Source organism: Crinia signifera, chromosome 1, assembly GCF_055691185.1.
Source record: "Crinia signifera chromosome 1, ASM5569118v1, whole genome shotgun sequence".
NCBI classification, from domain to species: domain Eukaryota; kingdom Metazoa; phylum Chordata; class Amphibia; order Anura; family Myobatrachidae; genus Crinia; species Crinia signifera.
The window spans coordinates 216,271,836-216,289,931 of record NC_139217.1 but is presented as its reverse complement, the minus strand read 5'-3'; the positions used below and the strand labels follow the sequence as shown (position 1 = coordinate 216,289,931).

Genomic DNA, 18,096 nt, shown 5'->3' with positions numbered 1-18,096 from the left:
ATTATCTCATCAGAAAATAATCTTATTTAAAAAACAAGTAATCACAACATAGAAACATACAATTAAAAATGCGTGGCAGTCTTTCTGTTATTGGTGTCTCTACCTGTGTTTTAGGCAGATGCACCAGGATTATAGAAAATGAAGATCAACATTTTAAATACATTCTAAACTGGCAATTATTATTAATATATGTATGTATACCAGTGGGGGCTCACTAAAACTGGCTATTCAGCCCTGGTGTGGCCATCTCTTTATCAAGGGTGAGAAGTATTTCAAGGTGATCGTTCATAATATGCGATTTAGAGGAAACACTGGAGTCCATTTACTTTCTCGCTGCTGCAGGGTCTTTTCTCTATTGCCTCCCCTTAATGTTGGGGGGACATGGTCTATTATAATGGCCCTGATGCTAGGAATTGGATGTTTTTTAATAGCACTAGTGGTACTAGTGAACAGCCTGTTGCTAGGCACTTTGCTATTAAAAAACATCCAATTCCTAGCATCAGGGCCATTATAATAGACCATGTCCCCCCAACATTAAGGGGAGGCAATAGAGAAAAGACCCTGCTGCAGCGAGAAAGTAAATGGATTCATTCCCTGGACACCATAGCACCCAGGGGACTCAATGAGACATTAGGACTCCAGTGTTTCCTCTAAATCGTATATTATGAACGATCACCTTGAAATACTTCTCACCCTTGATAAATAGATGGCCACACCAGGGCTGAATAGCCAGTTTTAGTGAGCCCCCACTGGTATACATACATATATTAATAATAATTGCCAGTTTAGAATGTATTTAAAATGTTGATCTTCATTTTCTATAATCCTGGTGCATCTGCCTAAAACACAGGTAGAGACACCAATAACAGAAAGACTGCCACGCATTTTTAATGTTATGTTTCTATGTTGTGATTACTTGTTTTTTAAATAAGATTATGCTCTGATAAGATAATAATGGCGGCGCTTTGTTTTGTTTACAGATTGAGACCGCGCTGCCTAGCAACAGAGCAATCATTGTGCGGTGACGTCACTGGTCGGCGCCACCGTCCCACGTCAGTTATGCACGACGGGTGGAAGGAAGGAGTGAGCAACTGGAGCGGGCGGTGACGCCGGACAGGTGAGGCACCATGTGTTTTAACTTTGTAATTATGTCAATGCCTATATATATGTATGTGTTTATGTCAGTCTTGTGCTATAAGTCCCTGAAGACGGGGGGATATACCCCGAAACGCCAGCTAATGAGATCTCTACTGAAGAAGAGGACTGAAGGGCAATGGAGGATTGTAGGTTAGTATGTGTGAGTATGTATATGAGTGCGAATTTATGTTTTGCTAAAGTTGTACTTTATTTTAATATATATTTTACAATAGAACTATAGGCCACTTTAATGTCCCACATGCTGGTATTTGTTGTTCTTCAAGTATCAGATTGCAGGGAAGGCTTGCTGAGGAATGTCTCAAAGAGCCCAGGGCTGGTTCTGCTTAGTAGGGGAGACCACATGCAGTTTTTTTCTTTTTTTTTAACTTTTCAACAAAGAAGCAATACATTTTGAGCTGAGTTTGAACTTCTCAGAAGTGTGTTTGCTGAAACGATTTTAGGTAATTTTTCCGTGTTTCATTGACGTCTAAAGCTGGCCATATATCTACAGATTGATTGTAAGATTGGGCTGGTTGGGACAAAAACCTGGTAATATCTGAGGGACAGTTTGGCAGTTTTCCAGCATTTCAAAGCAAATGGTCAACTGTCATTTGCTCTCATCCACTACCAGGTTTTTGTTCCAACCAGCCAGATCTTATAATCAATCTGTAGATGTACAGTATGGCCAGCTTTAGTGAAATCCACCTGAGTTTGGACGATGGTGTATTTGGTAGCATATATGCCTGTCTAGGTGTTAAGTAAACTTCCCAGATTGTAAATACACCATTTGCCAACTCAGACAAACACAGAGCTCAGTAAATTTACTCCCTACAGTTTATGCACATTGACAGGAAGACAAATTCAAGCATTATGTCTTAACGAGATAGGGGACAATGTTTCAAATTATGGAGAGGGATACAGTGGAGAGAGATGGAGAAAGTATCATCCAATAAATTTCACAGTCTGTATTTTAAAAATAGAACTTTATCTCTCTTCAAGAAAGGTGTATAAATGCATGTTTTGTGAATTACAACAGCTAAACTCATACTCACAATTGGAAGCTCTCATTATATTTTGGGACCCAGCTGTTGTTTTTGGATTTTGTGGTGAATTTTCTCTTTTTATCACTCAGATTTGGTCCAATCATGTTAACCTCAATGAAGGGCTGGAAAATCCCAGAGGTCTGCCACTTCAGATCATTTGCTGCAACAACTTTAGGAAGAAATGTAATGGCATATTAATAAGCATCATACAAACTGTGGAAGTATTGGGAATATTAATTGTGTTTTTTTCTATACTGTAGGTAATGTCTTAATTTTTTTTATCTCATTAAATATTTTTAAAATTATATGGAATCTAGCAAATCAAAAAAATGTATACTCTCAACTGGAGAGACTGTAAGAATCAACATCACGGTTTTTACCACATTTTCAGATGCCCCAAAACCCCACCACCGGTGCTCCGCTGTGGGGTATTATGCCAGCTCTAGCTGATGTAACCGCATAGAAGCCTATGGGCTACTTTTCATGACCCCTGCCGCCCCGCACTACCAGCGCTGCCCCCCTCACCTTATGTCCGGACAGCCTTCTGCTGTGCTTCCAGGTGCAGGGAGTAGGAGCCTAGCAGTTCCTGCAGCTGACTGAGCAGCAGGCTGCCAGGCACAGGAGGAGAGCTGCGGGGACCAGCTCATCCCCCGCCAGCTGCTTTGCAAAAGGCAGTTCTAGAGCTGCCCTTTGCGATACTAATTGCAAAAAAGCTTTTGGTCCTGACGACGGGGTAACACCCGAAACTGCGTTGACCGCCTCACAATAAATATTTCTTTCACCTAAGACCTAGAGTGACGCCTTACCAATTCTTCTGTTATATATATATATATATATAAGTAAGGGAATGAAGCGGCACTCACGAGGCTTTGCAAGTCAAACAAGTGAGTTTTATTGATCCGACATGTTTCGGGGGGTAACCCTCCCGTCATCAGGGATATGCATACAATGAAACACCAAGAGAATTTATACAGAACGTCAGGTACATCCTAACCAATCCTGTGAATTTCACTCAAATAGACACTCCCATCACACCTGAGGCCATGGCTTCACACGGAGGCAATTACCAACCAGAATAGTGGTCTGGGGTGACGTCAGTGATTACACGTGTTATAATTAAAACCATATATATCAGAAAAAATAATAATTTTTTAGACAAAATGGAGTGAACTACTGAAACCTAAAAAATATGTACAGAAATAAACATAAAAACTACAGGAATAAGCATAAAAATACAAGCAGAGTTTTAAGGCTACGCATTTAGTACATGATAATAGGAAAAAAAAATTTCGCAATGTTGTCCTAAAGAGGACCAAATGTACATTAACGCTAAAACGTCAGGTCAGATGATAATATGCAGGATGTATCTTGTAAAATTCAAAGAAGATGTTAAATAAGAATATTGGCAATGTCATAGAAAGCAGTGCAATCCTAACTGTTCATTTAAACTGCGGGGTGACATGGCCTCTAGTTTCATAATCCACCTGCTTTCTAATCTCAATAATAACTGACTTCTGTTACCTCCCCGTCGAGGTTCTGGAACATGGTCAATTATTTTTGTCCGGAGGCTGGCTACTGAGTGTCCGGGTGAAAGAAAGTGCTGCGGTACAGGTTGATCGCTGGCACCAGACATGAGGGCTGAGCGGATAGCCAATCTATGATTGGCCATCCGTTCCCTAAAAGTAGTTTCTGTTTTACCAACATATATGAGTCCGCAAGGACAATATATGAGGTAAACAATATATTTTGATAAACAATTAAGTACGTGCTTAATCGGGTATCTCCTTCCACTGTAAGGATGTAGGAAGGAATTCCCGGTAAGCATTGAGCTACAGGTGGTACAACCGACACACCTGTAGCATCCCGGAGTCTTAAATAGAAAGTGGGCAGGGGGCTTAGCTTTTTAAAGATCAGTAATGTCCGTTTTGACCAGATAATCACGTAAATTTCTGCCACGTGAATAAGCTGGCATCAGACGTGAGTTATACAAGGCTGATAGATCACGGTCTGTGTTGATAATGGGCAACATATTTTTAATATATTTAGTGGTTGTGCCACTACTCTCTGTAAATGTATTAATCCAGGGCATAATCTTATCAACTTTAGTGTTAGTATCTGTCCCTTTCAAACATTCATCTCTTGAAATACCAATAACTTTAGCTTTAATAGCCAAAAGATCAGATAAGTGGTAGCCCCTAGCAACAAAACGTTCAATCATAGTGTCAAGGGTTGTTAAAGTTTCATCGAAGTCACTCACAATTCTCCTCACACGGAGCATTTGTGAGAAGGGTAATATGAGGTCCATCGAGCACTTGTTTAAAATCCCTAGCCATTTTTTGCAAAAGGCTGGGCTATGACGGCCAATAGTCGGGATGTTTCTCTGCTTTTGTCTATGGTAATCGGAAAGGGTGATACCGTGATATAAGAAAATCGGTTTCCCGTTTCCTTAACCGAAACCATTCATTGTACAGTTCATTGCAGTCAGGTGTGGTAGTTTCTCCTCTTAGAGATCTCGTGAACAGGATCTTATCAACCTCCAGATCTGAATAGCTGAAGTGATCTCAGGTTGGCAAACGGGGATTCAGTGGGGATTCAGTGTCGGTACCGGTAGCCATATTAACATCCAACCTTGTACTTGTGTGCAGCAACCAAAATAATTTGCCTGTATGGGGAAGATGTCCCAGGTGACGCCAAGTCAGGTAGAAAAGTTGCAGGAGGTGCCTTGATTGGGCCTCAGTCGAAATCACTGAAGTCCATAATAGTTGTAGGTGAATCCGGCACTCAAGGGGTGTAGAGGGTGAACTGCTCAGGTGCCTTCTTTGGATGCAGAAATCCTATACAAGGGAATGAAGCAGCACTCACGAGGGTGTGCGATGGGGTCCTCCGTGGCCCCATCGTACGCCAGTGCCTTTATGTGGGCCCTTGAAAAGGACCTCTTCGCCCCGTTACATCAAAGTGGATTTTTATCTATGTATGTACGTTACATCGACGACCTCCTGTTTTTGTGGTCTGGCTATGAAGACGTCCTACTCGGGGTCCTTAACACACATAATGCCTGTTAAATTTACCTGTATTACCAGCCATGAATCCCTAAGTTTTTTGGATGTCAAATTTAAAATCTCCCAGGGTATTTTATCTACTGGTTTACATGTTAAAGAGACAGACCGGAATTCTTTATTAATGCACAGTAGCTGTCATCCATTACCATTACGTCGAGGTTTACCCTTCTCACAAATGCTCCGTGTGATGCTCCATGTGATTGTTTGAAAGGGACAGATACTAACACTAAAGTTGATAAGATTATGCCCTGGATTAATAAATTTACAGAGAGTAGTGGCACAACCACTAAATATATTAAAAATATGTGGCCCATTATCAACACAGACCGTGATCTACTAGCCTTGTATAACTCACATCTGATGCCAGCTTAATCACGTGATTATCTGGTCAAAACGGACATTACTGATCTTTTAAAAGCTAAGCCCCCTGCCCACTTTCTATTTAAGACTCCGGGATGCTACAGGTGTGTCGGTTGTACCACCTGTAGCTCAATGCTTACCGGGAATTCCTTCCTACATCCTTACAGTGGAAGGAGATACCCGATTAAGCACGTACTTAATTGTTTATCAAAATATATTGTTTACCTCAGTAGCCAGCCTCCGGACAAAAATAATTGACCATGTTCCAGAACCTCGACGGGGAGGTAACAGATGTCAGTTATTATTGAGATTAGAAAGCAGGTGGATTATGAAACTAGCAAAAAGGAGAAAAGGAAATGTCTTTCTGTGTGGTGCACCTCATGAGAAAAATAGCATAAAATTTAGCTTTTATTAACTTATATTAAAAGACAAAGAGGCGAAATATAGACAAAACAGTGAAACATAAAACACGGACAGTGTATTAAAAAGGATAAGCGAATTTATCCTCACTCAGTGTGGCCCAATTCCCCTGTGGTCCCCTTTAAGAGTTTGCAAATGGTGTTTCTTTTTTAATTAGAACCGTGCTGACAGGCAGTGAGTACTAGTATTGTGGGAGTACAACATGCTTTACTATATGTGCCCTGTCAGATTGGAGTTGTGTCCAGAAATCTGGAAATGCCTATCACCTTAAGCACTATGGCTTGGAAACTGTGTAACCAATATAACAATTAATCCCAGATAGTGTGGTATTAATTAGGGAGTTACAGAGGCCCCTCCAAAAAGCACACCAGTGTCTGAGCAATCACCATACAATTGGGACTGCAGATTCCCCCAGCCTGCGGTAGCCAATGAGGACTGCCACTCCTCTGGCACCCCGTGTTAGCCGGGGGTATAGAGATGATACACTGGTGGTTAACCCTTCAAGAGCTAAGGCATGCGGTGGCGTGTCAATTACAGCGCCGTCCGAGTTATTGCCCACTCTAGAAGGTAAGGAGGGAGCTCATACACAGCGAGCAAGGCAGGCGGCAGCGTGTCAAGTACAACGATGTCCGTCTTATAGCCTGCTCCTAATAAATACAAGGTAGCGGCAAAAGTTATAGATAAAAAATAGAAGTGGTAATAACTGCAATAAAAGAATAAAATAAATAATAAGATCCTACTAGCTAAATTTGCAACCTGTGCATATAATGTTTGACAAATATCTCCCCATGATTTTCCTGGGTATGTTTGTATACATACTCACCCCGTGACTGGTTAACTTTGAGCTCTATACCTCTATACTCATCTTGGTGCTCTAGGTATATGTCCCCATTTCTATGGATTTTCCCTTCAACCCCCCCCCCCTCCCCCAAACCTCCCTCCCCCCCTCCCATATCTCCTTCCTTCCCCTAATGTTCTCATTGATTTAAAATACTACCAAAATTTCAAGAGTTAAATATCACCCTAACCACCTTAAAGTCTCTAAAAAATGTTGATACTACATAACAATAAGATATAGAGTGCCTCTCTGGCATATACACTTATTCTTACTAAATTGAAATAGTAGTGAATAAATATCTATTTTGATATATATATGTATAAATGTTTCTCTGTGTTGGATTAACTATATATCGATATTTTCCACCATATATCGATATTCTATTTTGATCTAATGTTTTGTTTTGTTGTGTTTTTCATTTTTTTGTTTTCTTTATTTTTTATTTTATTTCATTTTACTTTATATGTTAATTTATTAAATTCATTCTATATTTAATCACTCGTGATTGATACATGTATTGTCTCTGCCCATTCCAGTTGTGTGGATATGCACATGCATATATATACAGCCCGTAAAAGGGTGTATGTATGTATGTATGTGCATATCTGCGTATATGTATGAGGTATTAATAATAATAATATATAAAAAATCTCCTCTGTATTAATTGATCCCTTTTTAATAACTGTGTGTGTATATAAAATTATATTGTCTAAAATAGGCATAGTGATATAGGGCCTTATTCTGGTTGGTGCATACATTTCCGAATACTTTCGGATGGCGTTTTTTAGCCGTCTGCGCATGCGTGGGGAACGCATGTGCCACGTATGGTCTCCGTACTTGTACTCCCCAATACCGTACAGAAATGTGCACCGCAATCACTCGTGAAATATGGGCGTATTATGGGCGTCATTCGGAACTACACAGGGGCGTACTTTCAAAGTGGGCTAAACTGGGCGGAAACATGGGCGGACACGAGGGAGTGCACTAATTCTGGTAGGCGTGCATTCGGACAGCACACCGAATGCACGCGAACAAAAAGGCAAGAAATATGCGGTGTCCATAAGCAAGTATTGCTTTGCGGACACCACTCGTTCATGCGCTAGGCAATCGGAACGCCTAATCAGTACAACCATTGTCAGCTGAACACAATACAATCCACTCCTTTACTCATTAATTACACGCTTGTCACTGCTTCAATTGGGACCATTGCAGCTTAAATGGACCATTACTAAACACACACATATATGCTGCACTTTTCACACACTTTTACACTGCAAATAATGGACACAACTTAATATTAATAATAGAAATACACATGTCACTTCTACATGTATCACTTAAACCACACATTTGGGGGCAAAAAAAAAACATTAATTACCAGAACTTATAAAATAAAATGGAAACCGTAACAAATTAAAAGGTACCATGCCAGGAATATAAATAAAAAATATATAATAAATACATGATTTTTTGACATACATAGCCACAGCAGAATCATTAGGAACACATCAGGTGGCTTCACAACAAAAGTATAGCACCAACACTTCAAGTACAGCAGACAGTAATGGTAGCCGAAAGAGGGCAACAGGGGAACCAAACATGACATTCGAAACGAGGGCAAATGTGGGTACCCTCTGCACTGAATTGGACACAGGAAGCTGACACACACAGCTCAATGAAAGATTTGGGAAGACATAAGGGTGGAGATTAATGCGGACACAAGTTCATTTGCGGGCACGTTTGCCCCTGGTAGGCTCCTTGCCACGTGCAGCAGCTCTTTGGCCACGGCCACGTTCTGATGATGGGCCAGGTGGAGCAGATGCTGGTGAGGGGGGGGGATGGTGTTCCCCCTCTGCCAGCAGGGAGTGCTGCTGGTGGGAATGCACCAGAAACGGATGACAATAGGACCCTATTGCTGGCAACTAGCTCCACCATAAGCTCATTATGGTGGAGGAGGAGGTCATTTTGGCGCAGGGCTTGATCAGCCAGCACCTGCAGGCTAGCAGCAATTGATTGCTGGGTGGCAGCCATAGCCTGCAGGCTCCCAGCGATAGTCTGGTGGGTGCTGACCAAACCCTGCATGACCTCCTCGGTCCTACGCATCCGCTCTGATGCCAAGTCTCCCTGCTGGTAAAAATGGGAAAGCACCTGCACCCACCTGTCGAATTCGGCCTCGGGTGGTGGCTGCTGCTGCTGCACGGGTCTGGCACTGGTGGCAGGTGGCACAGACTCCTCAACCTCAAGAAATTCTTGACCAAGCGGTGGGGATGCTGGTGAAAGAGAAAATTACAATTACAACAAATTCCATGCAAAATTAGGACCAGCTACTTATGGCATGGCAAATAATTACCTTCAAGAAAAGAAGCCAAGACTTCCGCTGGGGCCTCGCTATCGATGGTGCTCACCCCCCGGACCTCCCAACTGCAATGCAGCACTCTGCCATCTCCTCCAGGGGGGTGAGCTTCAGCTTTCCAGGCATGGGGCCAGCCAATTTCTTCTTGAGGTTAGTTTTGAAGTCGTGCAACCTGCAATCAAAGTTTACATATTACTACATGTCACTCCTCATGTTTGCTGTAGCACACATTGCAATCTGCAACAGATGACAACATGTGCTTCATTACACACAACTTACATTCAATGAAAATATAAAAACAACCCTTAGAAGATACATTCACACTCACCCTACAATAACTATTGTTTAAATGACATGGCAAACATGTCTGTGGCTCCAAGCAACGTGACCGGCCATTGACCAACTCCATCTAACATCTAATGTAAACATTACTGGTCTTGTACTGCTCAAATGTAACACACATGAACTTGCCTCTTCTTAACGTGCTCCGTCTCACGAACTTGTGGAGCCACCGCATTAATCTCCGCCGTTATGTCCTCCCAAATCTTCCATCTCCTTGTGTGTGTCAACCTGTCCTGTGGAAACTCGATCCAATCCCGTGCGCGGGGTACCAGGATGGCAAGCTCCTGCGCTTCGAATGCCATGTTTCTGCTGCTTGGTTCCTCTGTTGCCCTATTTCGGCCACAGCCACTGCCACCGACATGGCCACTGCCACGGCCACCTGTCGCTGTACTCGAAGTGCTGGCCAGGCTACTCTGTTGGGAAGCCACCTGTTGTGTTCCCAATGATTCTGCTGAGGCTGAAGATGGGCCAGCTGCCGATTGGCCTGATGTAGATGGCCCATCTGGCTGCTGTTCTCCCAATGGCTGGTCTGGGTTGAGGGGGACATAGCTGGTGTTGGAGTCCATGTGGGCAAACAGGTCCTGCAACACCTGCTCTTCCTCAGATTGTGAGCCAGCCATGTTTGCAACAACATTGCAGTTTTGTAACACACCTTTATATCCTATTTCTGTAATTGGCGTACATCAGCGACACCCTGCGTTCCGTACGGCAGCGTAGACCGTGCGGCGCATAGGCCACGCCCCTACCTGCGGAAAATACAAATTAAAAACCTGGCAAACTTAGTAAGTCTGATTTAGTAGCTAATTGCAGATTTGTACTCCAATGACCAAATAAAACTGTGGTCAGACATGAAATGTATATGTGAATGTACATCTGTACTGTGCACTTGTTTGGTATGTAGTACAAATGACACTAACCATTCCATATGTAAATCCAGTCCACCACTTAGGCAATAGTAATTAGTGCTAGCATCCAAATCACATGTGAAAGGTCTCCAAATTCTGGCTTGATGCTAGGTACATTTCATTCAACATCTCTAGTGTGGCCCAGTAGAAGGTAAGTGTACACATGGCACCATGGCCTAATATTGGGAAAAAGTTTTGCACTATTTGCTATGTTTCTGCTGTATAGCTTTCACTATAATAAAGCAGTTTAGTACCTTGTAGAGTTAGGTGTAACTGGCTAGTGATGCAGACTATTTCACCTGTTGCTTTCACCCATGTTTGGTGAATGTAATAGATTATATATAATGGGTTGCCAACTTATTTCACCCTGTCTGTTTAGGAGATACTAAGTAATTGCATGGTTGCTCAACTATGCAAAGGTACAGCAAGTGTGGGTTGGCGATGCAATGGGTTAGCCGTCTGTTGTGGCGCATACACGCTGTTAATGACAAAATGAACAATAAAGTTAAAAACAAATATCACTCTGAACAACCAATTACAGGACATGATTGCTTGAATTGTGCCATTGCTAAGATGGCGGCCTATGGTAGAGCAGCCCCATTCTCTCCAGCGGAGCTGAGGCCACTGGTCTCCGTTATGGAGACCAGGCTGGGGCGTGCGGGGCCCTTCATTACGAACAGACAAAAGCGCCAGGCGTATGCCGCAGCCCGCAGGCGCATATTCGCGCGCACCCAGGTGCGCAGGACCATCGCCCAGCTGGAGCGGCGATGGTCAGATCTGAGACGCCGCCAGCCAGAAAAGCTCCAGCTAATACGGGCCAGCATTGCACGATGTAAGTGTTTACACATTAAATGGCCAATTGTACAATATTGCTTACATGACCTTTTTTAAACCAATAAGGTAACCTGGCTGATCATGAGTTAAACATGGCATACACTATATGTGTGGTACTTCCTGTAATGGTCATAAAATATGTAATTGTGTAGGATTATTGTTTGTGATGCTTACAATGGCCCAAATGTCACATCATAACTGCCATGTTACAGGCTGTGTTTTATAAAAGCCACTAAGGAGCTGATTGGCTGTACATTTATCTCTACTTATCACCTTTGGATTTATTGCTTGTTAAGGCTTAATACATCTGTCCAAATGACCCCTAATTGGCATTTTTGTTCTCCCAAACACAGCACGGGATCGAGCAAGACAGGCCCGGGAGGAGGCAGAGGCGGCCCAGGCCCAGGAGGAGGTCACAGATGAGATGGACGAGGAGGTGGTGTTGGAGGAAGGGGAGGCGGAGGAAGTGGAGGCGGAGGAGGTGCCAGAGGAAGGGGAGGAAGTGGAGGAGGAGGTGTTGGCAGTGGAGGCGGAGGTGGTGCCAATGGAGGAGGAGGAGGTGCCAGCTGATGAGGCCCCGGAAGAAGAGGAGGCCTGTGAGGTGGTGCAGGCGGCCGAAAGTGGTATGTATACAAAAAGAATCATTATTCCTTTTCTCATCTACTATTTGCTATGTAGCACTGGTGATTCAATTGTGTTTTAAAATACTATAAAGTCATATAACAAACAGGGTAGCAATAGACACACTTAGATAGGGTTCCCAAACCATCCCTTTAATCCTGGACTCATACTAATGACACAGGTTGTGGGGATGGCTTTCAGGTCGATTTTAAGTGCCACTGAGCCTGTGTAGTTAATCTGTATCCTGGAAGAAAGGGATGACGTGCTCATGTAAGGGTTACATGTCCCTGCTGCAAGCGTACAATCTGTAGCCTCATATAGGTGAATAGAGTTTACAGGTGATTGATCTTTCTAAACTAGATTACGTATGGCATAAATGGAGTATGGACAGGCGTGGCTTAGAATGGAGTAACAAGTGGTCAGTGCCCCTGGGCCCTCCTCTAGCTAAACACCCCCTGCGGTCTGCATGTATTGTTGGCACCATAATTGTGTGTTGATTTGGTCTTAGTAATGATTTTGGGCATGGGAGTGGGTTAGTGCTGCAGCTTCACCTAACTGGCATTATGACAATGATTTATGGAGCAGACCATCAGCAGGCAAGCCATGCTTGATTGCACAAATGTACTGTGCATTCCTGAGAGTTGACTAAGTCCCATGCCATGCTCCATCATATAACAGACACTGAGCGCTTTTTGATGAGTTGGTATTGGTGGAGCTCATGACATGCTTCTCAGAGCTTAGTCATGGGTGGGTTTGGATTCAGAAGGAGCACTATGACTGAGGTGTTCTACAGAGTAAAGGGTAGAGGGAAAAAAACAGGCTTTCCATCTAGGATGTATGCATGTATGTATAGATGTATGTGTCATATATATATATAGTTATATATGTCTCTATATACATCCATATGTTGGGTATAGCACTCTCCAAAAGTATCAACATCTGCCGGGGTGCCATCATCCAGAAAGTCCCAAGAACTTTAGGTACTTCCAAGTACATGTAGAAAAAATGGAGACACTCACCGGACTTGCTTGGAGCTTAATTTATTCTCACCAGTTTTAGTGCATTATAGTGGGTACAGGTCGACGTTTCGGTCCAGTGCAGGACCTTCTTCAAGACCCCCTTCCTGCTCTCTCCAGTGTGTAACTATCCCTAGCCTAATGTGGACCTTATATAGCAACCAGTGATACCTGTCAGCCACTCCCCCGTAATTAGGGAACATGTGTGATTAAAGGGAATCCGCAGTATTTATCATGCTGCCCATACAATATTCAAACCATCCTCATAGACATTGTCATTCACAAACACATGGAAAGGCACAGTAGCCATAATTGTATTTACCTTTCTATCTTAAATCATACAATGCCAGCGTGTCCCCCGGCGTGCGTTCCGCTGTGCGGAAGTGCTGGGACAAATCCACCGGCTTGCGTGTCACCCGGCGGAAGTACGCGTCACTTCCGGGTGCTCCGCCTCACTATATTCAATGGAGCGCACATCCATTAGTTCCTGCGCTCCACAGTGCGGGCGCTGTATGTAAGTCAGGCCACTTTCTGTTCAGGCGCACACCCACACAATTTACAAACTCACAGCCATTGGTTCCATGCCCCATGGCAACCCAGACCAAGTTTGCATAGTAACCATACAAGTGAGTCTAATCAGATCCTATGTGACAAAATGCTGGAACGCACGATTGTCACTTCCGCGTTCCACAGGGCTATTCAGTCTCTGTCTATCATGACACGTTGTAATCATACCATAAGAATAATTAACCCTTAGGTACTATGGTTCACTGTATGCCACAATAAGGTCCACAATATAGGCACCACCACATATAAACAAACATATAACATATACATTTAAAAACATCGCACAGTGTGTATACCAGACGCAATAATCACACTTTGCGTATCAAAAATAATTGTACAAGAAAAGTGCTTAATCACAAAAAGACACTCATAGGGTTAACCTCATTAAGTCCTTTTGGGGCAATAGTGTCCAGTCTCATGATCCATTTTGCCTCCTTTCTCAGGAGCAAAAGTCCGCGATCACCCCCTCTCTCCAGGGGAGGCACCCAGTCAATAAGCATATACGTCATGGCCGACACTTGATGTCTTAATTTGAGAAAGTGGGCTGCCACCGGTTTATCTGTTGCAGATGTAGCATAGGCGAGCCGGATTGAGGACCGATGTTGGTTCATCCTCTCTCTGAAAGTCTGTATCGTCTTGCCCACGTATACGAGCCCACACGGGCATTTTAAGATATAAACAACATGGTCCATAGTACAAACCAAATGATGTTCAATTTTAATCTTCAACCCCGAGTGTGGGTGGCAAAACGTACTCCCTGTGATCAGGGCCCTGCAGGTCGTGCATTTCAAACACCTGAAGCAGCCTGTCTTTTTCTTCAGCCAGTTTTCTCCTACACGGGTATACCGCATATTCGGACGCATAAGAATGTCCTTAAGGTTTTGGCCCCTTTTGGCCCCTATCAGGGGGGGGGCACCAGCTATTGCTTTGAAGGCAGGGTCAGTTGCCAATACTGGCCAGTGTTTTCTTATAGAACTGGTGACCTTGTTGTACCCACTATCGCACTTCATTACCAGCGTCAAGCTATCTTTATTCATGCACGACTTTTTAGAGGCGTCTGGGTTTGCGTAGATTCTTCTGGCTTTCACCAGACTATGATCAATGTCACCAGTCTTGTAACCTCTCTCCTTAAAGCGATCCTTGCATTCTTTCAGTTGTATTTCTGCTTGTGCAGAGTCCGAATTGTTGCGAAGTACCCTCAGGAACTGAGATACTGGCAAATTTGATTTTAGCTTCTCTGGATGGTGACTGCTCGCCCATAACAGGGCATTCCTGTCTGTTGGCTTTCGGTAGAGGGTATATTCCAGATGTGAATATCTGTTAATCACAGTAACGTCCAGAAAGTCTATTTTGCAAGAGTCCGCGTTAGCAGTGAATCTCACCGGACTTTCCAGTGAGTTCAATTTACCCTCCATCTCAAAAAATGACTCCTTTGTTCCCCTCCAAATTACAAATAGGTAATCAATAAATCTCTTGTAATGCACTATTCTCTCAGCATACCTTTGCAAAATGTGGACTTCTTCATATTCCGCCATAAATAGGTTTGCGAACCCTGGCGCCAAATTAGAACCCATCGCAGTACCAGAGGTCTGTATAAAATACTCCCCCTGGTACTGAAAATGGTTGAGCGTAAGTACTTTATGGATCATGTCACAAATAAATTCAATAGGCGGTCCTTCATATGGGCCACGCTGTACGACGGGCATTGGTGCGTGGACCATATGAAGGACCGCCTATTGAATTTATTTGTGACATGATCAATAAAGTACTTACGCTCAACCATTTTCAGTACCAGGGGGAGTATTTTATACATAAAGAGATTTATAGATGACCTATTTTATAATTTGGAGGGGAACAAAGGAGTCATTTTTTGAGATGGTGGGTGAATTGAACTCACTGGAAAGTCCGGTAAGATTCACTGCTAACGCGGACTCTTGCAAAAGCAAGGATTATACTCACGATAATACCTTTTCTTCGGAATACTTCATGGCAGCCATTACATTGGGTTCATCCCTTTCTCTCTCTCAATTAGACAGGTAGTTTTTTCCCCTAGGACCAGACTCCTCCTCTTCCTTAACCTATATAGCTGAGCACCTCCCCTCTGACCATAGTCTTTTGAATGTCTCCGCCCATGTCCTAGGGAAAAAACAGAAACAGGGAGGGCTAAAAATTATAGGCTGCCATGAAGTATTCCGAAGAAAAGGTATTATCGTGAGTATAATCCTTGCTTTCTCCTTCATACTTCATGGCAGCCATTACATTGGGATGTACCAAAGCAGTAGGGAGGGCATACAATACCTCAGGCCAAGGCTTGCCTCAGGACTTCACCTCCAAACCGTACTTCCGCCACATCCAGGGCGTAGTGTTTAGAGAATGTAAGGATGACCACGTGGCTGCCTGACATATTTCTCTGGCTGACACATTTGCCTCTCTTGCCCATGATACCGCCACTGCCCGTGTGGAATGCGCCTTGATACCTTCAGGGACTGGACGCCCCACTTTCTTGTAGGAAAAGGCAATCACATCCTTGAGCCATCTCGAAATCGTTTGTTTTGCAGGAACGAATCCTTTCTTCGCCCCTTGCGGAATCACAAACAGATTTTCTGACTGCTGCAGACCTGTCTAAATAAATTTTAATTGCTCTGACCACGTCTAACGTGTGTAACCTCTCCTCTCTTTTATCTGCCGGATTTGGATAAAAACATGGTAATACAATCTCCTGGTTCAAATGAAAAGATGATACAACTTTTGGCAGAAAGGAATGCTTAGTCTTTAGGACTACTTTGTCCGGAAAAAGTTTTAAATATTGACCTAGTATACTTAATGCTTGAAGCTCACCGACTCTCCTAGCCGAGGTGATCGCTACCAGGAAGGCTACTTTCCACGTCATGAATTTGAGGTTCGCTCTATCCAATGGTTCGAATGGCGGCCACATGAGACCATTCAAGACCAAATTCAGATCCCACTGTGGAATCATAGACCGAATCTTCGGGCGAATCCTCTTGATAGCCTGAAAGAATCTCTTTATCAGACTATGATCAGCAAGCTTCCGATCCAATAGCACACTTAATGCTGATGTCTGCACCTTTAGCGTGGACCCTGCCAATCCCTTGTTGAAACCATCACATAGGAATTGTAGGACATGCGACATGTTAGCTTTAGGAAATTGAAACTTTCCTTCAGACCATTTGGCAAAGATCTTCCAGACCCTATAGTAAATTTCTGATGACACCTTTTTTCTTGCTTGGAGCAATATCTCAATTACTTCTGTTGACAAATGCTTCTCCCTCAATTGTTGCCTCTCAATTTCCACGCTGTCAACGACAATTTTTGAGGGTCTTGGCACTTGACTGGTCCCTGGGACAGCAGATCTAGTGACACTGGCAGAAACAGAGGCTCTGCTACTGCCATACTCTCCAGCATCGGGAACCAAGCCCTTCTGGGCCAAAAAGGTAGGACTATGATGACTTGACATTTCTCTGTCCTGATTTTCCAGAGTACCCTGTGTACCAGGGAGAAGGGCGGAAATATGTAGGCTAGGGCATACTCCCAACTCTGTGACAAGGCATCGATCCCGCACGACCCCTTCATCTGGAACCTTGAAAAGAACCGAGGGACCTTTTTGTTGACTGATGATGCCATGAGGTCTATTTCTGGCATGCCGAAGTGCTCCACTATTAGCTGGAAGACCGACTGCTTTAGTTCCCATTCTCCTGGAACTAATGTACTGCGACTCAAGTAGTCTGCCACCTGGTTTTCTTCTCCTGGAATATGCAGTGCCGAGATAGACTGAAGGTTCACCTCTGCCCAGGACATTATGTTTCTTACTTCGTCCAGCAGCACCTGACTTCTTGTACCCCCCTGGCGGTTGATATAAGAGACCGTAGTGATATTGTCTGAAAACACCCGAAGGTGCTTCCCTTTGATGTCTTCCGCGAAGAATCTCATTGCTTGCCACACTGCCCTTAATTCTCTGTGATTTGAAGACCACTTCTTTTCTGGCAGTGACCACCTTCCTTGGCATGACTTGCCTAACCCGTGTGCTCCCCAACCGGAGGCGCTGGCATCCGTAGTCAACACTACGAACGTTGGGCTTTCTAGCGCCCTTTTCCTTTCTCTCAGCTGCTCGTGGCTCCACCATACCAGAGATCTTCTTACTGTCTCTGGAATTTTTATTAACTGATCTAATGACACGTGACTTTTGGAGAATCTTAGAAGGAACCATTGAAGTGGCCTCATCCTCCATCTTGCCCAAGGAGTTACATCCACTGCTGAGGCCATCATCCCCAGTAGACTCATTGCGGACCTTAGGGATATGCGAGGGTCGCTGTTGACCCGTGAAATCAAGTGCTGGATCTTTCCGCATCTTTTCTCCGAGAGGGATATTTGGTAAGACACCGTGTCCACCAGGATGCCTAGAAATTGAATGCACTGGGAAGGAACAAGTCGACTTTTTTCGTAATTGACCATCCACCCATGATCTTGAAGAAATTTGATAGTGTGATCTCGTGCGACCATACATTCTTCTATGGAGCGTGCTGCTATCAATATGTCGTCCAGATATGCCCATACGGACACTTTTTGTCTTCTTAGCCTTTCTA

The 18,096-nt window shown here is 43.7% G+C and overlaps 1 protein-coding gene across 4 annotated transcripts in view; it reads right to left on the bottom strand.

Moving 5' to 3' along the window:
• Positions 1 to 18,096, bottom strand: part of LOC146068787 (protein unc-13 homolog A-like) — an 802,795-nt gene that overhangs the window by 720,329 nt on the left and 64,370 nt on the right. The window contains exon 6 of one of the 4 annotated variants that reach the window (XM_083179260.1): positions 2,190 to 2,349. The exons of the other annotated variants lie outside the window; for them this stretch is intronic. Within the exon in view, the coding sequence (XP_083035386.1) occupies positions 2,190 to 2,349 (160 nt within the window). The remainder of the gene's footprint in view (positions 1 to 2,189; positions 2,350 to 18,096) is intronic. 4 annotated transcript variants of the gene reach the window in all.